The 27,226-nt window shown below is 40.0% G+C and overlaps 1 protein-coding gene across 2 annotated transcripts in view; it reads right to left on the bottom strand.

The window, feature by feature from the left end:
* atad2b (ATPase family AAA domain containing 2B) overlaps positions 1–27,226 on the bottom strand; it is an 83,160-nt gene that overhangs the window by 17,293 nt on the left and 38,641 nt on the right. For both annotated transcript variants that reach the window (XM_039598653.1, XM_039598652.1), the window contains 2 exons: positions 7,115–7,852; positions 5,885–6,003 (listed from right to left, as the gene is read on the bottom strand). In XM_039598653.1, coding sequence (XP_039454587.1) covers positions 5,885–6,003; positions 7,115–7,852 — 857 coding nt within the window. The remainder of the gene's footprint in view (positions 1–5,884; positions 6,004–7,114; positions 7,853–27,226) is intronic.

Raw genomic sequence — 27,226 nt, 5'->3', positions numbered from 1 at the left:
CAAGAGGTAGAGCTCTGTCTAAACAGAGGCTGTCCCACTGGATTATGGAAGCTACCTCATGTGCGTACAGCACCAAGGGTCTCACTTTGCCCCAGGGGGTGAGAGCACATTCCACCAGGGGAATGTAAGCTGATGTGCTCTTTTTAAAGGGGTCCCCGCGTAGGTGATATTTGTGCTGCAGCTAGTTGGGCATCACCGCACTCTTTTGTTCAGTCCTATTGTTTGGAGGTTCCTGCTGTCTTTTCTGCTGGATCTACCACGCACTAAGGTGCTAGTGGTCCGACTCCAGTTCGTTTGCTGTATACATGTCCCATATTTATGTGTTGTCCCGAGTAAATCGGCTGAAAAGGAACAGTTATATCTATGACTTTGTTCCCTGAAGGAGAGGAACGAGGTACAACACAAGGTTGCCCTGCCGCGCACCTCGGCTTGACTGTGATGGCAGGGTGTATGTGCAGGCAGGGCCGTGCGCATGTCATCACAAGGCTTCTACATTAAAGACATGAATACAGGTTTCTTCAGCCAGGACACACGGTGGAGTGCTATCCTATACTTATGTGTTGTACCTTGTTCTTGTCCTCTCTTTCAGGGAACAGGACAAACTGTTTGTTTCAGCCCTGATATTATACATTGTAACCAGACATTAAAAATACCATCTTCATGTACTGTATGGGTATTAAGACGTACAAAATCCCACACAGTATAACCCTAAGCCAAAGGTTGAGGAGATGCATGAGATGGGAGAAATGCAAAAGGGCACAATAAATCTGGCCGCAAACTATTAGAAGAGAAATAAGACAGACTAACTGGTATGTTTATGTTGTGTGAGCAAACAAGTGACCCTCACCTGCATAGCCAAGAGGCACAGATATGCAATTACATGCAAATGGGAGATGTGTCAAAGCAATCAGTGGGAATGAATAAAAATAAAAGAAGCACTTCAAACACCATCTATTTTTATTGACAATCAAAACGATGGTCCGGCACTACTATTAAGCTGTCTTCTTTTGAACAGGCACGAGGCATGGCTACTTCGCCAAAGGGGGCCCCTGCTGTTATCAATACTAAAAAATGAAGGGAGATGACAAACTGAAGCAGGGCCATTTCTGTTGACAAGCTTCTCTAAAACAGGAAATCCTGACATGCTGTAGAAACTAAGCATCAAGCCAGAAAGACTCCATACTGTGCCAGTGACTAGAAACACTGGCTTTTTCTGGGCAGCTGCTAAAGGAAACAGCAGAGCAGACGATAATCTGTGTGTTCTTGGTGAGATGGAGGAAAAATTGCTGGGGCCAGATTGGATTTCTTGTTACTGAATTCTCATCTGCAATCCTCAGCACCACTTCTCCTAGCCCATCTGTGGACAAGTGTCTGATTATTGATGAAAGAAAACAGCTGAGAATGAGAGACGTTTTGGAGTAGGGAGAGAAACAAGCCTCAGGACCTATTTATTCATACTGAGGAATTCATTTTGATCCAGACAGCATCAAGCATCATTTCAGAGAAACTGGCAATAACAGAACTTGATTTTACTAAGTGAATCAGAGCAAATAACTGCGCAATGGCTCTGAAAGGCAGGGTGTGAATACTGAAATAATACCATCTCCGTCCTACAGGCTTTGCGTGTAGGGTCTGTGAACAAACTCATAACACTCTGATGGTATTTAATTCCAGAGAGATTTCAGAGCCTCTTCCATCAAGTTAAAAGTCAGGAATAATAAGGCTTCTACAATCAATGAATACAACTGAAGAGTGAGGGAACAGTACACCACTCACTGTGGGCCCTAACACACATCAGGCACCGTGCCAGTCCCAGCCCCGCCAGCAAATATCTGCTTAAATGGCGACTCTCATCCTGCGCACCGGAAATTCAATTTGTTCCGTAAGCCTGGGATGAAAAAGCAATTATTCACAGTCCCCTCTTTTCACAATCTGTTTCTTTAAGATATCTCCCTTCTTCCCCCTGCTAACAAATAAACCTCCAGATTAGTGCTATGTGTGGCTGTTCATAGGGGCAGCCAGTTGAAGCACTAAGATCAGGCCAGCTAAAAAGCCTGTCAATCAGGCTGAAAGATGGAGTCAGGTTCAGCTCGAAGAGATATGTACCCCTACGGTCCCCATCATCCCCATGGGATGTGTGTAAAAGCCACTAGATAATGGCTTGATAGTTGGATGTCTCTTCGGAGCGTTGAGGAAAGACGTAAGCACATGTCAGAAGGACACTTCTTTTACACCAATTACACTACACAGAGCGCTGTAAAACCAGCGCCCCCTTCCCCAACCATCCGATCAGTGGGAAGTGCTGTCAAGGGGGCCCACTGAGCCGAGGCTCCAATTTACACTTGGGGTATTAGGTGGGACCCTGGCGTGACAGTGCAAAGTACCACGGAGCTGCTTCACATGCTTCCACTTACTTGAACACACCCTGGGACGAGTTGGCAGATCTAGTGGGGCAGAGAGAAGCTCATGTTTGAGTCATAACCTTGTTTCCTTCAAATTTAGCTGGAACAACACCTGTTGATTGAAAGATGTGAAATTCGTCCTTTCCATTGTAATTGGCTCCCTCCTATGTTCAGAGGGCAGGGATACAAAAGGTCGATAATTGAAAGATGGAAGGCGACAAGCGACGGTGGCGTAACTGTAGCATGAATGAAAAGGAGGGATAAGCTTAAGGAGTTATTCATCTGAGAAGGGCAGTGTGACAGCATCAGCTCCAGAAGAGACCTATGGATCTGGTGAAAGCTTAAGGCTGGTCACCCATGATTGCGCATCCTCAACCTCAATACCTTAAATCCCATTCAAAAAAAAAGAAAAAAAAAAAAGAGTGAGAGCGAGAGAGAGAGAGAAAAAAAACAATGTTTTCTGGTATTTTTTTTTTCTGATATTCCAATGGAATTTTTTTTCTAATTCTATTTCTAATTTTCCAAAGACTTTAGAATATAGGAAAAGTTGAATAAAGTTACACAAAGGTATAAGTTAAAACGTGGGACATTCCAGGCGTAATCTACCTGTTGATTAAATTAGAAACGTTGAATAGTCTAAAGGCAAGACAATGTAGATAATGATAATGATAATTGATTTTAACATCAATTAAAACTGAATGGATGAGGTTGTGCAACTTGTGCATTTAATAAAAGTTTACTAAAAACTGTTGTGTTTTTTCCCCTTTCTTTCTTTGTGCAACTTACTTGCAGCTTGCCTGTTTACGACTTTGCATCAGAGTCAGAGAGGAGTGCTCAATCTGCCAGGGCTGCAAATGGCTGCATAATATCTCAGACCCAACAATAAACTGGTGTTTTACATCAATAAAACACATATTAAAATGTAAATCAATTCAGTTCAATTACATTTAGTACATAGCACCAATTCATAGTGCAACATAAAACTTCAAGGAGCTTTATGTTTCACTATTGCAGAGAAATGTTACAAGTACTTTGCAACAGTGGAAAGGAACAACTCTCCTAACAGGAAGAGACCTCCAGCAGAACCAGGCTAACCGATTAGTAATCCTGATGCGAAAAGCAGCAATTTTTAAACATCTGCAGTTTTATCAGCCATATGTATGAACACGACTGACAGTGCAATTTCCAACACTGGTCAGAACAAACCTCATACTGGCTCCCTCTCAGAGTTTCACTTGCATATAAAAATATGCACAAACAAGATGATTTAATGGTTCATATAATTCAAAGAGTGACCAATCAAGACAATACAAATGAGCCACAGCTGTTTCCATTACAGAAGGGAGGAGAAAACATAAAAAGCAAGCCTTTCCCCCAGACTGTTAACAGCATTGCAACAAGTAGCCAAATGAACTTAAATAAGACTAAACAAAAGCATATTTTCAACATTTTTGATTATAGCTCATCTTCTCCATAATCAAAATCTAATTATGCACTTTCAAATGTGACAGTACACAGCTGGTAGTGTTGGAACTAATACATCTTTGTTTAACATTTATATTTTATAGTTTTAAAGTGATCAAAGTGAAGCTATTTGTGTTTACCAAAAAAGGGGCAACCCTATTTTTATCCCATCTTTATAACACCAGTATTACTTATATGAAAATTCTAAAGAATATCTACTAATTGGATTGGCTACTGCGCATTTCTTTTTGGGGGGGGAATTAAATTAATTTGTTTAAATATTTTTGCAAGATCCTACAATCTTCTTCCAGTCCTCTAACAAAGCAACTCGGATTAGAAACAGTTGAAATCCTAACTGGATACATTAATTGATTTAAATCATAAGAAATGCTCATTTATTGACATTTATTGTGACTATTTCCTCATTACAAAATGTTTGTCTTTGTGTTACCAGAACATTTTTTATACAGATCACACTACCTGTTAAATCTCAAATGCGTAACAGTGCACAGTGCCAAATCACACCAGCTGTTACATCCTTCATGGTCTGAATCAGAATGATGGCTGTGTAAAATCAACAAGATGGCAATGAGGTGTGGACAGGATTTTAAAAAGCTGAAGTCTTGATGGTTGAAAGAAGTTAAAAAATGTTTGAGTACTATTTGTGTGTGTGTGTGTGTGTGTGTGTGTGTGTGTGTGTGTGTGTGTGTGTGTGTGTGTGTGTGTGTGTGTGTGTGTGTGTGTGTGTGTGTGTGTGTGTGTGTGTGTGTGAGAGAGCCTTTTCTCAGCCAATTATTTAAGCATAAGCGAATGCAGACCAGAGGCCAGTGTTTATACACTTTCAAGTAGAATTTTTTTGTTGTATTTTAATTAGAAATGCTGAATACAACTGCTGCAGTACTAAAATAAAGTCACAACAGACAGTTGAAGAAAATGTCTCAGTCTGAATCAAACAAGCTTTGAATTATTAAGCTGCCATTTCAGCAACATTTAAGGGTCACTATTTTCTGTTAACATTTTAGTGTTTAAACGATAAGATGCTTAAAAAGTGCTTGGAAAAAGGTATTTTCGAGCTTCGCCAGCGCCTCATAAATGAGGTGCTCATAAATACTTGATACTGATCATACTTGATCGCATTGATCTATTTAAATAAATATTTTGACAATATTTTTTCCAAAAAGAATGACAATTTCAAGTAAAACACCGTAAAGAATAATGTATCAAACTATGCTGGGCTACTTAAAGATTAAAACATAACCTTTATTCATTTTTCCAGTACAAACGCATACACAGATGTATTTCATTAGGCTTTCACAAGACTAGCATTCTTAAACCAGGAATAACAGCTCCACAATAGTAACATTAGACCACATCTAATTCTCGACCTATGTCAAAGATGGTTACACTGATGCTCAATTAAACAGACATCAGTAAAACTGTATTTCCCCATAATACTTGGATAACATACCCATGGTGACAGCTAGCCTAGCTACAGTGACAAAAGCTCCCCCACCACATCCTGTAGAATTTACAGGAGGCCACTCTTACAGATTTTGCTCTTGTTTCAACCATGACCTTGTCTTTTTCATCATCAAACTAACGCTCATTAAACCTGCCACCTCCCAGCATGTTGTCATGTCCCACCCACTGTTCCATCACAAGGCATATATTTCAAAAGCACCAGCAGCTCACACTATAGCCAAACACAGAGGCTCCAAGCAGCAGGTGATACTTGAGTGGAGTCGTATTTATTTTATGGAAAAGAAGAGGTTCTCACCAACTTATTTTCTTTCTTTTTCAAAGAGGCAAACTATTCAGTCAGAAAGCAATTCATCACAAAAGCAGTGCAGTTACAATTTTAAGCAATTTCGAGCACTTTATCCCAAACCTTGGAAAAACCCCCAATAAAAATTACAGTATTTTCAAGAATGTAAGGAAGCTTAAGTGCATGTGGTGTGCTGCTACACCTGTTATGGCCATAATGGTTTATTTATTTTCTTAAAAAATAAAATTCTTACCAAAAGTCGCTGGTGGTCAATTACCACTGGAGGATGGGGAGGGACTGCTTGTGGCTCTTCCTCGGTCCTTTCAGCGGACTCCTTCAACTGCTCTGATGAGCTACTGTTGAATGTCCCCACTTCGAAGACATCGATGACAAGACAAATGAATAAATTACCAAAGAAATATTAAATATTTAATTGCAATCAAGAGTAACTGAATAACCTAAGCAAACTAACTAAATTGATGCAGTTTTGTTCTTCTCATTCAAAAGCTATTCAAAGAAAAATACATGTAAAATGTCATGGCTACAGGTTCAGTGCAACTATACAGCAGAAAAACAAATGATCTGAAGCTACTATCAGCTTTAAAGTGTACAATATCTCACATCTGGCTTCTTTCCTTTCCATCTATTACAAAGGTTCAAGACACACGATGAAAACAAAAGGCATGCCTCAGTGTTTAATGAGATGGGGGTGGAGTAGCTTAGTTTTTCTATTGGTTCAGGAGCCACAGTTTGTGTTCTGTTGTCCGATCATGTCACCCTCTGATGGCTTCTTCATATTTTATCAGCACCATTACCTCAGCCTTCCAGCTGGCCTCATCATAAGCCAAACCACAGGCCCATAATCAAACAAAAACTTATTGCTCATCTCTGACTTGAACACAACATCCCAGTAGAAAGGGCATAAGGTTTCATGGCAAAGAAACTAAATATATTGGAGCAAAGGAAAGGCAGCCACTGCTGAAAATCTAAAAATTGAAAACCATCCAAAGATGCATATCAGGAGGTGTAGCATATCCATATAACTTTCAAGCCCATGGCATTCTGCTATGAAATGCATCCAAGCCAAGAATAGTATTTATAAATGCTAATGCTACTTATGTTTCACTACTGAGTCTTGCGTCCTATTTTAAACCAAGCATAAATCAGAAAAACTGGATGATAATCACAACAGTAATTTATCATAGATAAGTGCTAGGCAACCCACTGGCTGAATGTCTAAAAACTCACAGATGTTTGTTAGCGTTGCATAAAAACACATTTAGAATTTAAAAATTAGCAAGTCAAATTAAGAGATCAGAACAAGTAGCCCTGACATTGCATCTCGCTCTTTTTAACTCATCACATATATTTGGATTCTGAAAGTGTGAGAAAGCATTAATAATGAAAAGAGTGTACTGCAAGCAAAAGCTCTACATTTGTGTTAACCAATATTAATGCTGGAACTCTTAGACTGGCATTATACCTTCTTTGTTATGATCTTCCTCAACAGTTTCCGTTACTGCCACTCCATCCTGAGGATGCTGCTCCTGAGTTGGTTTGCTCTCATTTTTGTCTTTGTGCTCATCCTGTTCAGCTCTATTAGAGCCCTCAGCCGTGCTCTGAGGAGTCCTTGTCTCTGCCTCACTGCTCCCCTTGAGGCTCTGCAAGTCAAGGCTGTCCATTGACTCATTTCCATTCACACAGTCCACTTGTGAAACCAGGAGAACCTCTGTGTGCTTAGGCTGGTCCTCAGCATCTGAAGACACCGACATTTCAATCAAAGGCTGGAAGAGAGCCCGACTGGCCTCGCTATCCCCATCTATGTTGGGCTGAGAACTACCACCAAGGCAATGTGGTTCGGTGTGTTTCCCTGTGATCTCGGGCTCTGCTTCTTTAGCTGCAGGCTCCTCAACCTTAGGCATTGGCGCCTCTCTGGCTTCGCTAGCATCTGGAGGTTTATCGGGAGCTGCAACAGGGGGTTCATTGGAGCTTTCTTCTTCTGTGGAGGGGACATGTGGATGATGGCCATTGGGTTGGGGACCTGTAATATCGCAAGATGATTCCTCATCCTGTGTTAAACATGAGTCGCTGGGCCCTGCTGCTTCCACCTCTGCTTCAGGCTCCTCCTCTTCCTCCTCTGTCCCTTTCTTGTAGTTCTTCTTTTTCCGTATGATGCCCCGCCCCCACGATGGCCGCCTCCGAACCTTCCGCTTTACATGATCTGTGAGGAAAAGGGGAAAGGAAAAGAGACAAGATGGAACAATATTAATTGAAGCAAGCACAAAATGTTCACAAGGCTAGCTTTTTTGTTTTAACAGAAATCTTGCATTTTGGACAGATAACCCAAAACAACACACCTCCACAATGACTAATGCTTAGAAAAATCCATTTCTCATTTTTGCTTCTTTAAAAAAATAAAATAAATACTGTACATTTTATACAAACCATCTCTCCTTGCCCACATAGAGTCATAGCATATATTACAAGTTCACTGCATTTAAATGTGGACATTTGGCCTTCCTCAAAGGGTAATAAGCAGCGGGTGACATAGATCACAGGGAAGAGGCAGACAGAGACAGCAGTCCTGCTATATCATGGATGTTAGACACTAATGACAACAGATGGTGCTTGGGGTTTTGAGAGGAAAGAGCAAACCAAAGCCTGATCTTTGAAAGTACAGTTAAAGTGTCACAGCAAGCCAACAAGAATGCTAAATGCAGTAAAACTTCAAGGCATTTGCCTTCATTTGCTGCTTTTTCAGAGCAGACACAAACCACAGCAACAAAGTCAGAGTGAAGGACAGATACAGAAAGACTGTGAAAGAAAAAAACACATAGGGCCCCATCACAAGTCAGTTTTTTAGCCATTACCATGAGTGGCTGAGACACACAGACTCTAAGCCCAAAGAAACAAGTTGTTCCCAAATGTAAAAAAATAAATACAGAAAAATCTGCTCAGTTCCTAACAAAAATATTACTCACGTTGCAGGGACCTGGACCTGCTTACACAGCCACACTCCACATTATGGGTACATGTCTTGCTTAAGGGTGTTGGGGGGGAAACCTCATAAAGTACAAAAATATATATAATGAACCTTATTGTAACAATAAGTTTAGGCACATATTAATTACGGTTAGTCCATGCAATGTACTCTAAAGTCATGAAGATAAGACCACATGTCTACATGAGCTGAGCTGTGATTTGAACTGTTAGTCCACTGTGGACTCTTTAATATTCATAAACTACTAGGCTTTATAATTCTGCCACTGGATGATCTAAATCGGCCAAATTGGGATTTTATGCAGAATCAATAACATATGTAAGCTTGGTTCTCAAAGGACTTAAGGATCACAGCTCCTTAAAATTATTAGGCAGAGATCACACTGTACTGCACATACTGAGTAAAGCTTTTCGCCTGAATACTCTCGCTCCCCACAAAGATATGAATAGGCACACACTGAAAGGAAATCAGGATATGCCTGCATGCTGTCTGTCAAATTTCAAATCTCACATTCCTCTCTCCCCTCCAATGCTTTTAGCCAGGTTTCATCTTTCCACTCTAAACGTGAGATGTGATTATGCACACAGTATATGTACATTATGTTAAGTACTTGTCCATAATGAGAACAGAAAAGCAATGACAACTATTGCACCAACCGAAAGCTATATTTGGTCTCCCAGAAATAGACAACACAAAGAGGATAATTAGTCAACCAGTGCTTGCTGATGGGCCTCATCTTTGGTAATGGTGTTCTCTAGTGACCCTCTTAATGACCAGTCACGAAACTGCTGTCAGCCACAACCAGCACAGGAGACAGCTCAGAAAGGAATAAAGTACACTTGATGCCAGATAATGTATTACAATTATTGCAGCAAACAGCTATTTACACAAGACTATTCTTCAGCTGTGTTTAGAAATCCATAGCATACTTGTATGTCGTTCCAAAGATTTTAATCACGTACATATACCTTACAAAAACAACGTATGATTCTGCATCCGGAGGGCTGAAGCAATAAAGCATGCAGCATTATAATTTTATCTAGACCTCCTCTGAGGCATCACTTTACATTATTGTCTTTCTCCTGTCAGTAACAATTAATTTCTCATGTTGCATCCGAAGAATAAGAAGTGAAATCCATCTGTCCCTGGTTATTTAAACTCACACTGGTATCCACTTAAGTGCTGCCTTGAATTCTTAAATTTTTTACTGCTTTCACCATTTATTAAGTGTCCAACCATTCAGCAGGCTAGATATGTGTCACACTGGGGGACTAATCCTGTTCAAAATCCAGAGCTAGTAGCATTTTTCATGCACAGTAAGAGCAGACCTTCTGATCCTATATAAAAATATTCAAAAAATAAGCGAATAGAAATGCTATTTAAGACACTTTAATATAATAATGTAAGAGATGAAATGGCCACCTTTCCCATCCGTGGAGGACTGCAGAACTAGGGGCAATATGAGCCAGAGTTCACCCTACCACCACAAAACAACACCGTGCCATCGTGCCCACAATTTGCCATAAAGCCTCTCTCAAGCAGGTGCAGGGGCTGCAGTCTGAGCTAGATTTAAGGTGGAATGCACCTTTCATTTTTGGTTCCTCCTGATCTGATCTGAAAAGAGATGACAGCTGGAGGGTACGCTATGGAGCAGGCGCACAGTTCTATTCTTCAGGCATGACTGGCACTTGGAATAGTTTCTTTGTTATAAGAGGAAGGGCCAGGGAAGGACAAAGAGAGCAACAATGAAGAAATAATCCAGACAAACATCGGATTCTGTAAGCAGATATTTCACATTAGTGGCATCACAGCAACAATGTGTGTGCACTTTTCATGTAGTCATAATGCTCAGTTTTGACCACTTTTTTTAAACCTTCCGGATATACAACCCCAATTCTGAAAAAGTTGTGTAAAATTATTCACAACAGAACATAGAAAACATATCAAATGTTAGAAATAAAATATTAGCGCCTTTTGAATTAAATGGCAGCAAAACATCTCCACAAACTTTGAATAATGCTAACAAAGGGCTAGAAACAACGGTAAGGGGTACTGAAAAACAGCTGGAGAAACATTTTGGGACTAATTAGGTTAACTGGCAACAGGTCAGTAGCATGATTGGTTACAAAAAGAGCATCTTAAAGAGGCAGAGTTTCTCAGGAGTAAAGATGGGCATAGGTTCACAAATCTGCAAAAACTGTGACTACAAATTGTGCAACAATTTCAGAATAATGTTCCATGATGTAAAGTTGGCCTCATCTCACTCTCTTCCATAAATAATGTGATCAAATGAGTCTGATAATCTGGAGAAATCTGTGTGCGTAGGGACAAGGCCAAAAAGCAATACTGGATGTGCATGATCTTTGGGCCCTGAGGTGGCACTGCATCAAAACAAACAAACCCTAAGATCGTGCATAAAACTTCCTCTGGTCTTTTCTACACTGTCCCACCAAAAGAAAGGCTAAAAGCCCCAAAGCAAGACCACATACTGCATCTATTCCAACATCATGGCACCATAATAGAAGAGTCCTGGTGCTGAACAGGACTGAGTGCTGTCTGGGCCATTCAATAGATAATTTTTGGCACATCATGAAAAAAGCAAAAACGACACAGGACTGTTGAGCAGCTAAAATCTCATATCTTCATTTTTTCAGTTCCCAGATGTTTACAGTCTGTTAAAAGAAGAGGGGTTGCTGTACAGTGGTAAACATGGCCAAGTCTCAATGTTTTTATGATGTCTTGCTGCCATAAATTACCTAATGTTTTCTTAAAATGGTATATATTGGCAGTTCAAAACATGTTTTCTATGTTCTGTTGCAAACAAAACATGGGTATGTGAGATTTCCAAATCACTGCATTCTGTTTTTCTTTTCATTTTTACACAGCTGCCCAACTTTTCAGAATTAGGTTGCTGGTATTAACGTAGAACCGTCACCTTGCCAAGTCCAGCGATTAGTCACAGCATGGCTCTTTTCAATTTCTGCTGAGAAAATATTGCTTTCTTACCTCAACTTTTACCTTGGTGCGTGCATTTTTGTTTTTGTTTTGTTTTGGGTGTTTTAAAACACAGCTTCTTCATATAAAGTGGCTAATTTTCTGCTGACCCTTCATTTCCCTGGGTGCATACATCCCACAGTTTCCATCTACTGTCACATAAACCAAAACAAACAAATAAAAGTTCAGTACAAGAGGTCTTACTGAGGTCAGCTATCACCATTCAAGATATGAAGCATCCTACTGAGAGAAGAGAAGGTGAGTCGGAATGGCAGCAGATGACTCGTCATTGTGAGCTCTTAAATAATGCATGAAAATCGTTAGAGCATGAAGAGCCAACCACAGAGGGGAGATATGCTGATGGGGGCGGGGAGACGGGAAGACGAAGGGAAAGAGAACCAGAGCACTTTGTAATAATTAAAAGTGTCTAACCCATCCACGGTGCATGTACGGGTCCACACACACACACACGCACTCACACACGTTTTGAAAGCAGAAGCCCCAGGAGACTGCTATCCAAGCTGCCATGCAAGCAAGTATTAAATAAATAAATCAGTTCAGTGACACCAATGGAAAAAATCAGCAGCATACTCTGGCAATGCCTTTGGGAAGAATTGTGAATCAATGTTTCTGATACACTGTAATTGGATCACCACTCTTAAGTCACATCCAAACCCATTTCAGACTTCCTTTCCATTAATCAGATGTCATCTGAATTATAAACCTTATAATATATGGACATAGCTTTAGGGTCTGAAAAGTAAACCAATGCTGAGCTACTTTAAAGCAGGATTCTTTGTAATGGCCACCAGGGATCGGTGCCTCGGGTTCCCAAGAAAAACCTTTCAATTGCTAGTTTTATGTCTCATGTTATCTACACAATGCTCATCTTATAAATAATGGGCCCTAATAGAGTTGGAAAAAAAAAATCAGAAAGGAGGATGTGCTTTAGAGTGTGCGGTCATCCCACAGTTTCTCAGTTACAGCCACTAAGCTGGCAATGGTCCAAATGCTCAGCTCAAAGCTTAGAGACGAGACTTCACAAACCAATGAGCTGCTGTCTTTTTATATAAAGGCTATAAATGTGAATGTGGCCGATTTATGTCTGATTGAGTACCTTGCTCAGTTTACTCACTTTAAAAGTACTGATGGCCACCTTACTAGTTCTCACCTAGTAACATTTACTGGGTCTTTAGCACAATAGACCCAGTAAATACCCCAAAGCCTTGTCATTATTGTCCAGATCATACAGTTTATAGTCTCTCTGAAGAACCACATACCATTAGCATTATGAAATGCGGTGTACGTATGCTATTCATTAGTTTTATTCTCTCGTGATACACAAGCCCATAAAGTGTATCCACCTCAGATAGGCTGCATATGCTAGGAATATGGATTCAATGCCACATTATCAGTGCTAAGTCATACTTACTGAATACCTTTAAGCTAGAGAAACAAAATCAAGGTAATCAATCCATTCAGCTACTATTAATTCTTAATCAGTTCTTGGCCTACATAATCTAAAACCCATTGGGCTGATTAATGTTAAAGTTTTAAGAAAGGAAAGTTTCTTAAATTAAATGTTCAACATTTTATGAGAATAATATCTTTTATCTTTGTTACTAATGCTTAACAGGAGTCCTTGTGGGCAACAGTAAACACCTGGTTATTTTCACTGGACGCCAGTTTACAGGATGCGCCACAAAACCACAGTCCACTGTTCATTTTAGACATTGGCTATATTACTTGTTTAACATCTGAAAAACTAACATACAATCCTAATTAATTAAAAAGTAAAAGATGAGGGATTTCTGTGCTTGATGCCTTCTTTGTTAGGGACGAGTAACTTTCAAGGCTTTATAAGCGGCTAAGCTGAAAAGAAAGAAAGACTAATCTTATTTTACTCCAGTTTTATCATCAAATTCATAGTTTTTAAACTTCTCTTTTTTTGGTGAGGAAGGATAAATGAAGTCTTTTCTCATCTTTTCCCTAAGTGTAAAACTTATAAACTCAGACATACAATACACATGACAATTCTTCCCTGTATCCTTTAAGAAGTAGAAATACTGCTCTACATCGTACTGCAATGTTCTCTCATTGTGACCCCTTCACACATCAGCTGACAAACACTGTGTGCCAAAAAAATGATCTCACTTCCTCAATGTAACAATGCCAAAGAAGAAAAGAAGAAGAATTACACCGCAAAGCTTAAACTTTTCACTGCTGATCGAATATATCCCAGATATGAGTTATTACTTTCAGTGATGTAAAGGACAATGAAGCTGCCACAATTACTGAGTTTAAAAGCTACAATCATGACACATACCATAATTAAGCACCATGAAGTGATGAGTACTTCTCAGAATAACATCAGTTGAACACAGACATAAAACTAAACTGTGGCAGACATGAATCGCCAATCTTCTCTGGTTTGATCCATAAAATCCTTTTTGCCGTTAGGTCGTTAGTTCAGAAAAATAGCCAAGAGACTGCTAATGTCTGTACTTTGCCCAATATATACTTGTAGAATTCACTGTGTCTCTCGCTTTTTTTTTTTAAATTAAAATATGAGATACAGCTTTTAACACACTACATACTCATCTTAATGAACAAACTTAATTAATGATTGATTTGTAAGTGTCATCACCACTGTAAGCATTGCTGCCTTTTTAATTAGACGTACATTTCACAAACAATTTGAGGCCCTGTCGAAATTGTAGATAAATTTTAACGTCCATTAATTTTGTGAGCGGCACTGGTCTGAGGAGTTTCCCTGGTCCATTCTACACAAGTATGTTTCTCTCCTAACCTGGACAGATGCACTGTTGTTTACTAACCCATTTACCTCCTTCCTGCTGAATGTGCGTGCACTATTTACGTGTGTGTGGAAGGGCGTGGAGTGTGTGTTTCCATGGCAATGAACAAAATTTTCCTTGCTTACAGAGAAAGCTTGCTCTGTAATTTTATTCTATGAATTTGCATGTGGGACAGCAGGCCAACACAGCGGTGCATTCATGCAGGGAAATATATTACAAAATTATGGGACTAAGGGAAACGAGCTCCCAAGAAAATATGTGAATATACAGATGGTTTTGTTTCTGTGTTTACATGTGTTATTTAATAACCACATAGGATTTGTGTGCGTGTTAGTCACAGCAGAATCCAATTGAGTCAAGCTATTGAATGTAAGGTCAATTTACTGCAGCTCTCGAGAAATGAAGACAAGGCACTGATATTAGACTTCCAGATTTAAGAGATTACAAAAACAACCAGAATATGAGAGTGTGACTCTGGCGATATAAGGACACATTTTGAATAAGGGGGAAAGTTGAGAAAAGGCAAATTACCACTAGTAAACTTTATGACATACAGTATAGGCTAGTCACAAAATTTAAAGACTCACTCCTATTACTTAGGATGTCTCTCGAAAAAAGTTATTCCATAACAAATCAATACTTGTGTTTTCCAGAAACCAAAAGCATATGTGGTACTCTACCACTGTGAGCAGCATAAAACAAATATTTATTTGTTATGGTCAGTGCTCTGGATGAAAAGGTTTTAAAATTGTGTCCTTGTGAGGAGCTCGAAATTTATGACATTACCTTTGCGATGCACTGTTTCATTTCCAGACTTTGTGCACGTTCCTTCATACATGTAGTACGTAGGCAACCATGAATTCGCTGCAAACATGGGTATAGGATGGGCAACCCTGGGAATTACATCCCCACTGTTTCCCTTGTCCACATTTATTTTCCACCTGCATCCACCATCTGAATTAAAAATATGACGCTCCAAAAGAACTAAGAAAAGAACCAAAAAGCACCGCGACAGGAACAGATCAGCTTCCAACTCAGCTTTTTGTCATCCCGGGTCACTGGAATCGACTGAAGTTGGGGCCTCAATTGAGTAACATTAATGAAGTATCGATCAGTCCAGCTCTGATCACCCAAGACAGATGGGGAGGAGCTTGGAGTTAAGAGCTGTGACCCAAACTTAAAAGTTTAAAAGACTTTCTACACACATGCTGTAAAAGTAAATGGTAAACACCATGCCACTCAAAGTCTACAGATTATTCACTTAAAATGCACATTATTTTACTTTAAAATTATCCCCAGGTAGAACATGCTTAAATGTCACCACTTTTTTTCTAACAAAAGCATCGTTGTAATTCAGATGAGGAACAGTACCACTATTTTGGCGACGCTGTTCTAAACTCTAGCAACAAGCACTTATTCTTGAAAAACTGTATTTTCCCAGCTGTATCCCTCTCTGGGGATTGCAGCCATTTCTAAATCATTCAACTGAGTAGTAATTAAAGCAATACAAAAGCTGCATATCCCCTGCCCTGACTGCAGAACCAACTCCAGTTCATTGCTTCCTGATAACTTAAACCAAATTAATGAATTAAATGTTGTTTTTACAGAGGCAAACATAAAAAAAGGAAAACCATATTAGGAAATGCTCCTGTTTAAAGGTTTGTTTAAAATGCAAATCATGAGGATGTATAAGTAAAAAGGTTTTTAATAGGATGCCTTCACTCATTTGAACCAGCAATACCAGTGGGGCAAACGGCAAATGAAAAATGCTCTGTATAGAATACATTAGGTGCAGACATGATACACACAGGTGCAGTTTGCACCAATTATTGATCCTTATGGACATGAGAAAAAGATCAAAATTATATGGTGTGTCCCTCATGGGTTCATAAATGCGGATATAATTTTGCTCACTCAAATTAATGCATGCGATAAACTGACTTATAACTCTCAAACGCCTCAAGGCCATTTAAGCTCAGCTTCATACAAACACTGATGCCAGTCTGAGATAGACTCTTTGATTTCCTTTAGCTTTGCTTCCACTTCTACATATACAGTCCAACAGCATGACTTCATATATGAAATCATATACAAAAACACTTTCATCACAATGGTTTTAAATAAAAAAACAAACAAAATTTTTACTTATTTTTCAGGTTGCAAGCTATGATGTAACAGCACATAGCAGCAGCAGCATGTACCATATATGCTTGGTGGGCTTCAAGTAGGAGACAGGAGAATATGCAGACGAATGAGTGAAGAGAAAACACGAGATGACAAATAAAACGCTGGAGGAGACAAAAGAGAAAGTTCATCGTGGGACGCACGGCCTCGGGGTCTCCAAGTCATGAACGGAAGGCGGCTGTTAGTTTATCAACTGATGTGACACTTTGCACTGACACTTAATGAAATGTCTGGATCAATAAATGATCCGCTCCTTGCTTCTTGAAATTAAGGAGATCAGTCACTTCCCTCTATTGCCGTGTCACTACCTTCCCATTTCACACATTCACCCACCACACCTCCACCTCAGGCCGTGCCACTATTCTTGGTTCAAAAGACTCCTTCAACATTTTGAAAAATAAAACCGTTTTATTGCCAAGAGTCTCGTGAGAAGATTTATGCCACTTTTCTGAACTTTAAACAAAGCAACAGTAAGTGTAGCTTAGCACAAAGACACAGGGATATACAGGCAGCCTGGCTCTGCCAGTAGGAAACCTCTGCTGTTTAGCACAATTAAAGCTACACTGGCAAATAATTTCTACCATTTACACAATCCATACACAATAAAAAAGGTTGAAAGCTTCCTTTCTTGCTATTGTGTCGGCTGGAGCAATAACCTCAGGGAGTATCCTGGCAAGTTCAGTGATGGTGAAAGAGGTTAACCAGGGGTTAATTTTCTTCTAAGTGCAGCACACTGATTCTATTAAGTCACAATAGAAAACACACAAACACACGCACACACACAAAGAGCACCTCCATCTGCAACACCAGTAAGCATCACTGTAAACAAAAAGCACTTACTTTAATGGGTAAACCAAAGAATTTGCAGATTATTCACCAACACCGAAACAGAAACATACATATTTCAACCTCAATAAAATGGAGGCCACACGATACGGCAAATTTTAATTTACTTTTTGTATTCACTTTCACAGCTACACTCTTGATTGTTCTTATATTGTAAGCCAAAGACACACACACACACACACACACACACACACACACACACACACCCTTTTCCTTCCTTTTGCCCCTCCCTGAAATCTCTGGATCACTCGCTCTTTGTTCATTTCCAGCACAGATGCCTCAAAAACAAACAAAAAAAACCCCAAAAACAAAGCAGACAGCCTTCGGTCAATAAACTCTATAGTGAAAGATAAACTCACAGGGTTTCCATAAGTGAACCTGAGGAGGATTATTAACAATTGCCTGCAGCTTCCTTTGTCTCTAGGTTTCTCGCTCAGTCTGCTTTCTGTTGGGACAGCTGGATGTTAGCTCCGCTTCTCTGTTGCTCTTCCCGTGGCTACTATACAGGTCTCCTGAGACAACCAGGTCCACTGTTCCTGGGGCTCTTTTCACCCCTGCTTGTACCTGTAAACTTACCACGTAGGAGGCCGACCACCAGTTGGCCACCTGTTAGTCTGAGCCTTTAAACTCCCTGCTGCAATTCCCTGTGTTGCCACACTCTCCTCCATTCTTCAGTATGTTTTTCATTTCCATTATATTTAAAGATTAGGGAACCCTCCAGTAAAAAGGCATGCTTTAAGTTCAATAACTGTATGAAGTATAAATGAAAGAAAAATCATTTCATTAATAACATGCTATTCACTAAAATTGGGATCGTGATTTTTGCTGTATTCGAGCAACCTTAAATAAAATGTAACGTGCAACAAATAGCTTCTTTTGTGTCAGACCTTGCCACGCAGTAATGCTACTGCATATCAGTAGTATTACAAAGAGGAAATGCAGCCAAAGAAAGAAGAACTGAGAAAATAATTCAGTCAGAGCATCAATCTTTTCCTGTCCTTCTCCTCTCTGCTGCTCAGTAAATGGCCAGTGGGATAACAGTGCCTGTGGTGCCCTCTTCACAGAAGACAGATATGCCCTCACGCACCAGCAGCTCCAAGAACTATTGAAGATGTCAGCCTACGCACACATGCACATACAAAGCAGGTCATGAAAGCCTTCTGGGGAAAAAGGTCTGTCGCCTGCAGCAATAACATGCATACACACATGTTGTAAGTCAGGAGTGGGAGGGGGTGGAGAGATCTGCACCGGTTGACTCATTTTGACTGATTTGCAAGTAATAGCACTCCTCTTGGAGTGGAGAAAGTATGATCATGCACCTGGCAGAAGTCTTTTGACAAGGGTAGTAATGTTCAACAGCCAGCTATAGTGTAAAATAAAACACCGTGAAGAAAACGGGAGCACTATACTCTCCAGAGATCTGTGTTAGAGCAGGAGGTGGGTGCCACTAACATAATGTAGCATTTAAGTTTTAATCTATTTATCGTCTGTAAACACTTCTACAGTTTCACTTGGCATGCACATGTTTTGCTACATATTAAAATGGTGACACCTTCGCGGAGCCCCGTGAACTTTCACAGGTAAATTAAAATAACATATAATCCATGTGTCTTACATGGAAATTAGCTGTTAGATTACTCTGGGATATAATGGCACAGCTAGGCCTAGTTTCATTTTACTGTCCATCTGACAAAAGCCAAGATCAGGAGGCATTTCACATTCACAGTGAGGGATAGCCATTGCACTCTGCTGAAAGTCTTACACGTGCTAAATTGATTAGATTAGATACCAATTAGATACCCTGTGAGTCTGTTAAAGGATTCTGGTTGTCACAGCTGTATGATAATAGGACTTGGCAGAAAGGAATATTAAATTAACCGATGTTTACACTGAGATTCTTTTCCTCCACACAGACACCTTTCTATATGCAGTTTTCCTTTCACAATTCAATAGCCATTTATTAAACTTAGACCATCTGAATCCTGGTAATCATCTTAATATAAAATATGACATGTGACTGCAGATTCTTGCCACATATTGGATGGCACTAGCACATGCCCATGCTACAGTATTATTTGGTCTGTTCGTGCCGTTGGCTGTGAAATAAAAATGATATGATGCTCTTATAAGGTGTGATAAGATGCAGAAATACAAAAATTGGTCATTTTTGCCATTGCTAGGTTGCTAGGTAACATGTGGCCATTATATCATTTCTAATTCAGCTTTTGTGAAAATAAAAAGAGACGTTACTGTCATTACAACAGGATGCTTTCGTATGGTGTTTTAGGTGCATAAAGGCAAAAAGGAGGTCATTTTAACCTGTTACCAGGTGGCTGCCAGGCAACGGGATAACATAATTTATCATGCACATTTAAAAAGTTCTGCATGGTATTAGATGTTCTTGGTGCTATTTTTTTAAATAATAGTTATATGAGTTGTTTTAAGTATATAAATGCTATGATGTCATTAATTCTAATATAGATAAGAACATTAAAGGCCCTAAGATGCACATGTGTGCCAAGTTTGGTTGCTAACAACCTGATCGTCTAGTATCAGTTTGCGGCCAAAGCAACAAACATTGTGTTACATAGTAAGACACACAAAATAATCACAAATAGACTAAAAGAGGCACATTTTGGTTTTGAGACAAATATAATATTTTCTTTTTGATTCATGATGGCCACCTGAAAACGCCAAACAGTTCGCCTCTGTGGGCAGGTATGCTAACTAATGGCAGTTTTCCCCGAGTGTGTAAAGTAATCTCAAACTAGCCCACAGTGGAGTTGGTTTTGGGCATGAGTATAGCTAGGGCTACAGCTACTGGTCTGATCTAAGCTGAAGCTTGGGCACTTCAGTTTTACCCACACTTGCCTTATATTATTGTTAAGCAGGCTGTGGTGTCAGGTGGGTCACACTAGCTACACAAGGTCATTCACACTTACTTCAATGTCATGATGCTCCAAACCTACTAGATTTAACCAGAGCTAAAAGAGATACCCCCAGCATTTTTTCTATTTTACCTTTTTTCCTTTTAATGACTTTCATTAACTGTTTTTGTTTTGTTTTTTATTTCCCAGATCACTAGAAAACACGCAGAAAATATGGCAAGAGGCTGATTGCCTCCCCTCAAAAGCCTATCTGAGCAAGGAAAACACTGCATTTAAGTGTAGATACCTAGGCTAACTTGTCTTGAACCTCTGGAATTAAAGCTCCAAAATGACACTTCAATCACATTTTGATTGCTTTATTTTCAAGTCTCCTGGTGGTGGTGGTGGGGGAGGTACTGTAGGGAAGTTATGAAAATTGTGTCACTGTCCAAATACTTAAGGACCCGACTTCAAAACGGGAATAGCTCAAGGTCTGTGAATATAGCAATTTACAGTCACTTGTCCCTAAGAAAGACAAAATGCAGTGATGAATAAAATAAGTAAAAGCCCCTCAGAAATGGAAGTGTTACATGGGAAAGAGAACCGAACATTTAATTGTCCCAGAGTAATTGGCATTTCATGTGAGAGATACAAAAAAAAGTAAAAAAGTAGATAGAATTTGGATGGAAAGGTCTAATCCATTTTCTTTACTATAGCTTTGTTGATCTTTGATTTTTTGATTTTGATGTACAAAACTACAACCATTCTGGATCAGGTCCTTTAACTGTAGAGGACATACTTGCAAACAAACACGCCTAAAAAAAGATAAACTATGGGCCCACATGGACTGCTTATAAGTCAAAATATGGGTCAAATTCTTGATTTTTATAAAAGTATGAACATTAAGTTGCGGTTAGTGATTATTAAAAATTGTTATTTCTTTTCTCTCTCTTGTTGCTGAAAATGTGACGTATTTGGAGAGAAAAAGTGCATCTGATCTCCGGGTTTAATGGAGATGTGGTGATTAACCTAGACGTGATTCTAGGACTAAGCTGATGTAATTAAAAAGCTTGTCACCGCACATTTCTATTCTTATGGTGGTCTAATGTGACTCGGCTCTTAAAGCGTCTCTAGAGATGTGAGCATGGATAGGTGAGTTTATATGAAGGAAAGTTAATCTTCACCAAAGAGATTAGCTTCTCTATTGTAGGAGGGGAAAAAGGTGTCGGTATCATTACCAATAACCGCTGAAGCCAAAGGATTAAAACCACTCAAGTGAAAATTTGTAAAGCATGTTTGAGCAAAATACTCAATAAGAATTTTAGAAAAAGGTTGTTAGCGTGCTGTCCAAACCAACCCAAACGTTAGAAAAAAGCAGGATGTTAATAGGAACACGCATAACAGTTCACATCCTATAAAACCGAGTTTGAGTACTGCATGAAGTTCAAAAGACAATTTAGGCCTCATCAACAAATCCATATGTCATTTCAACTAATCAAGCACTAATGCATCATGTTTGTGCAATTGTTCCAGTCAATTACAACTTATCAGGACCGGGCAGAGAGAGGGAATGCACCCCATTAGGCTGCTTGCCGTTTACTAGCTTCTGATGTTTACTGAAACTGACTAATCGACTGCACTATGGTAAAAACAATGAGAGTAAAAGCCCAGGAGGCCTTGTATAATTTTCTGTCTGTAGTACAGACTAAATGCTGGAATGCCGGGCTGCTCTCTAATGTTGGAGAGAGGCAGAGTAAAAAAGGAGAACCCCTTTATCACAGAAAGCACAGCTCTAGATCCACTTTAATTGGAATGGCAGGCAAGCCAGTCCTTTGTGAAAATTCAAACCTGTCTATTACCAACAGAAGCTCAGGAATGACGGAAGATATTCCTAGAAAGAAAACAAAGGGAGTGTCATTTGAGGTTTAGTCATTTGATAAAGCAGTCCATCAGCAGAAATGTCGCTGTTAATACACTGTATGAAAGCTTTTAGGCTCAACCGAGCTCTACAAAGAACAACAAAAATAATAAAAACAACACTGTGCAAAATGGACACCTACGCACTGGCAGTATTTTCATACTCACCCTTGCCCTAATCTGTCTGTACAACACTAAGCACAGCCTCTGAAAAGGCATTAACCATATATCATAATAGGGAATTGTCAGCGTTATAATACTTTCTGTCTAGCATTCAAAAGCCTCCCGCCCTCACTCACTCATTTACTTCCCCCTTTCCCTCACTACCTCGCCCCTTTTCTAGCGTCCTTAGGCAACACAGCTTGTCGTCATTGGGCACGCACAGAGACACTGAGCACTGATGCTCAATCATTCTAGTGCAACTCTCCAGGCTCATTTCTTTCAGACAGAAATGTAAGCGGTTTAAAATAATATATATGGTTATCTGCATGGCACAGAAATAAAAAACAGACATTAAAATCCTGTGAAGAGCCTCATCACACAACCCTGTAAATTGTGCACACTTAGCATGTGGCAACAGCAATGCACGGAGATACGTTGGGAGTGGAAAGATCCACATACGCAGAATGAATCTTCAAAGACATTAACTAGTGCAGATAAGCTGACACTGATGTCAGCTCATCTGCACCCCAAAACAATAAATTGAAGCAAGAGGCATCACAGATAATTTTACATTCATTTCACGCTTGGTGCCACAATGATCCAAGAGGCATCTGTGCCCACAAAATGGCAGCTTATGCTCGGGGCTTTGCACGGATTTTATTAGTGACTGCCACAGGGTGTCAGAGTGTGCAGCTCAAGATTGCTTCTGCTTGGTAGCCAAGAAGTGGCTTGAGGAGAATCAGTGTCCAGTTCTAATAACTAATAATAACATCATCACCTCAGCTTTAGGCAAGGTGCTTTGTTTTCTGCTGCTGGCCACCAGCATGTTCTCATTTGGACCCTTGAGAAGCTGAGGAAATATTAAATCCACACAACAAGATGATTCATCACCTCTGGTCTGTACCAGATGGCGTTTACAAGGGTTTGCAGTACATGTAATGTAAACTGAAATGTGCAATTTACTATATTTGATCAACAACTATCATGAAGAAATATCTAGATAATTGAATACAAGAATGTATTACATAACTGCAAAAAACCCCAAAACAAAACCTTATTTTATGACAAGTTTTGGTCCTTAGGGTGTTTAATTCTTCTCATGAGACATCGTTAGGCAGGCAACTGACAGGTCCTAACTTCGTTCAACAAGATAACAACTCCAAATATACAGGTAATGATAAAGAACCATATTCAGCGACAAGAAAAGTCCTGCACGGAATGGCAGGTCCCCCACTGGGAAGAGACAACAGAGACAGCCTAAAACCACAGAAGAAATTAGGCATGTTTGAAGCGAACTATCAAAAGCTGTTCATGTGTGCACCTGAGAACTGGTGCTGTTTTGAATGTCATGAAGGCTTACACAAAATAGTCGCTTTTTTTCTCCATGTGTATGAAGGTAATGACAAATGAAAGCTACTTAAAGCATTATTTTCAAAAGCATCTAAACTTTAGTCTGAGTGCTTAAAACCTTTCCACAGAGTTGTGTTCTGGTATTTAAAACTTTGGACACTGTGTCTTTGATTTTCAAGTTCATTTGGCAAACACGGCAGCCTCTTAAACAGGCAAGTGCCATTATTACTTTTTTTCAACTTTGAACCATAACATCAAATCAAATAAAGGAACTTATTAAAGTACTTAAGAAAAAATTAGCAAATGGAGGAAACTAAATGAGATGATTGGACTGAAATCTAAACTGGCTAATTGTACGTCCATATTCCATTTAACTGAAACGTTAGGTTACATGCAGCACCTGTAGAACAGAGCTGTATAAAAGCTACAAAGACAACAAACGCTTTGCAGCTGCTGCAGATTCAACATTTCTTCGGCACGCTGACTTCAAGGTAAAACTTCATTTAGTGGGTCCATGTAAATATGAAAGGCACAGATGAGAAAATCAAGTTAACCAAATTCTCTGCTTTGTGTTTATAAATGAAAGAGAGTGCCCTTCTATTAACCTATTTCCTTGTGCGCTGCAACCATCACAGCAAATCACAAGCTGCGTGCCTGCTGTCCCTTTGAGCCAAAATCCAGGCCATCCTTTTATGCAGTGACTACTTCAGCCTGAGGTAAAAGGAGTGTTTATTGTGACTTTAAAATACCCCATCAAGGTCTTATGATGGATTGACATTGGCAATGGAGAGAGGATCTGCCTGTTTATTGTGATACCAGGCTTGGGGAGGCAAGGCGCAGCAGTGTTCCATCTCCATGAATGCAGCCGGGTGGCTGTTGCCTTGGGCGTGCCATTGAGTGACGCGGAGGACACATTATGCAGCATCTGCATCATTACTCTCGTCTTCCACAAACAGTTGAACAGTTGAATAGGACAATCTTCATAAGTAGCAAAAGAAAAGCACTGGTGAACCGTGCCAACAAAACAGACCGAGTTTAGTCTTTGCCAAAGTGAAAATGTAGCCGGCCACTTGAGACAAAGCAAGAGAGAATAATCAAAAACTGCAGTTCAGTAAAGCAATTAATCAACAGCTGTCTTCTGATGGTCACAGAAAGAAACCCTGCTGATTTAGCTTGTAAAACAGTCATCAGTGAATCAGGAAAACATGGGGCTAAATTATGAATGAAAGGAAGGCACTCCACATGAACCCAATGCTGGTGGTGATGCACTATGAATGAACCCAGCCTTTGGGCCAGGTAATGGGCCTTGGTTTTTCTCCTGGGAGGGGGTGGCAGGAGAAGGGGGAGGGTGAGGAAAGAAGGGCCAGGAGAGGGGAGCAGAGAAACTATCACAAAGCTACCCATGGATTCTAATGGAAACCCCATCGCCCTTCACATTTCCTTGTGCATTAACAGCAGCAAGGTCTCCCATCTTGCTAACCCTGAGAGGGCTGGTAGCAGCAGCAGCTGCCCGCCCACCATCTACATTCTCAACAACTCGGCTTATCTACCCAAACTGCTTTTAACACCTGAATCAGAAATACCGCTAGCCTTTCAAAAAGCCTTCCACGCAACTTTCTCCATGCTTTCAAATAGTGCATTGCATCCCTGCTACCACTCTGTTATATCTGACTGTCATGGGCAATTCTCAGCTTCAGGCAAACAGAAAAGAGGGATGGAAGGAGAGGGAGAGTGGTGGCCCAGATAAAAGCCCTATAGAGCTGCAGATGCCCAAAGAGCTCCAGATAGGCTCTCTCCCCGGAAGGTAATGATCTAGGATAACTTTGACCTTCAAGTGTCCTGCCCTTCCCTTCCACAGAAGAACATGGGAAAGGTAACAACCCCAGAATGACCTGGCTGAAGTGGGTGCAATTTCAGGAACGATTCTTCAGCTCTGGCATCTCTTCCAGCTGATGTACCATTCCTTTGTTATGTGGCTTTGTCATATCTTGACACGTAACCGGTTCAATTAGCCTAATAGCTGCCTTGCTGAGGTGCACCAGGTGAGAACTGGCTGCCAATGTCACCAATTAATCACCTGAGTTAGCCTAATTAATTAAGTCTCTGGTGGAGGCTGATAACGACTCTCCCAAGAGCTTTTAAATTGCTGGTTAGTATCTGTGACATTTAGCTTCATAGATAAAGACTGCAGCTAAAGGTAGCACATACAGCTGGCTGTCACCTGTTATCAAACAAAGAAGAAAAAAAAAGGTCTGTGCAGATTAATAAATTAGACCCTTCTTTCACTTTGTCACTGATTTGTTTGGATTATTTACAGATTATATTACTGAAAAATATTGCAAATATAAGTTGATTGCAAATAACAATTAACTAAATACACTTGCATAATATCATGTGATGCAATACAACAGGCAGCAAGATTGGAGATTATATAAAATATGAATAGTCTGGCTAATATAACATATATTTGTTTCCACTTCTCCAGTGCTACATTGGAAGAAAAAAAGGAGTAGAAACAGGACTGTGTTGGAGTGTGATGTTAAAGTCTTCTACCAAAGCTTCATTAGTTAACCCTGAACTGCTGTTTAGGTGAAAATTAGTCTGCACATATTACCTCCATACTATCAAACTGTTACTCTTGGCCTTAACAGAACCTGATGAGTTGCAATGAGCTTGAGTTCTCCGATGTTTGCCTTTCAAAAAAGATGCCCTCCTCTCTCAAGAGGGCACCATCTCCCTCAGAGAACACATGGTTTACTCACACAGTAGGGGTTCCTTTAGGTAAACTCTCATGAGAGACAAGCACCACCTAGTGTTGGACTGGGGCACTACACAGGCACACAAAAAAGCCACAACAGAGCATTTTAAATAGCTTTTACCGCTTCAGTCATTAAACTTGATCATCTCACATAATTAACCATCATTATGTAATGATGTAGTTTTATAAAGAAGCGAGGGTCTCAACGGTGATCTTTAAATTTTTCATTTTCTGTTGATCTCATGGCTGCGGAAGACCCTTTGGCTAGCATCTCAGTCTTCCTTTACCCTATCCAGGTAAATGCTCGAGAACATCTTTTCAGATTACTTGCATAATCTGCTTACCTTTGATTTGTAAAAAGGTAACAGCCTCATTAGTCTGCCCCCCATCCATTCCCGGCCCTCCCTTCACCTTTAGGCACCTGCCGTTTGCCACAGGTGGGCATGTAATTGCTCTGTGGTGTGGTCATGTTCTGAATGGTTAGAAGAGAGCAGCCTTGCTAATGAGGCTGCTCACTGTGTTGCTTCTCCACTGCTGAGAAATGTATGCGTGTGTGTGAGGAGCCAGGTGTGTGGTTGGTGTGTGTGTGTGTTGAGAATCACATACATCTGGTATTCTGTTGCAGTACGACACAGCTGCTGGCTGCTGTGTTTGGGAGAGTCAAAAGTTTTGAGCGAATGTGAGTCAAGCAGAAAGGCTC

The sequence above is a fragment of the Oreochromis aureus genome, linkage group 15 (genome assembly GCF_013358895.1).
Source record: "Oreochromis aureus strain Israel breed Guangdong linkage group 15, ZZ_aureus, whole genome shotgun sequence".
NCBI classification, from domain to species: domain Eukaryota; kingdom Metazoa; phylum Chordata; class Actinopteri; order Cichliformes; family Cichlidae; genus Oreochromis; species Oreochromis aureus.
Note: the sequence above shows the minus strand (reverse complement) of the source record. Positions and strands in the feature narration are given on the sequence as shown.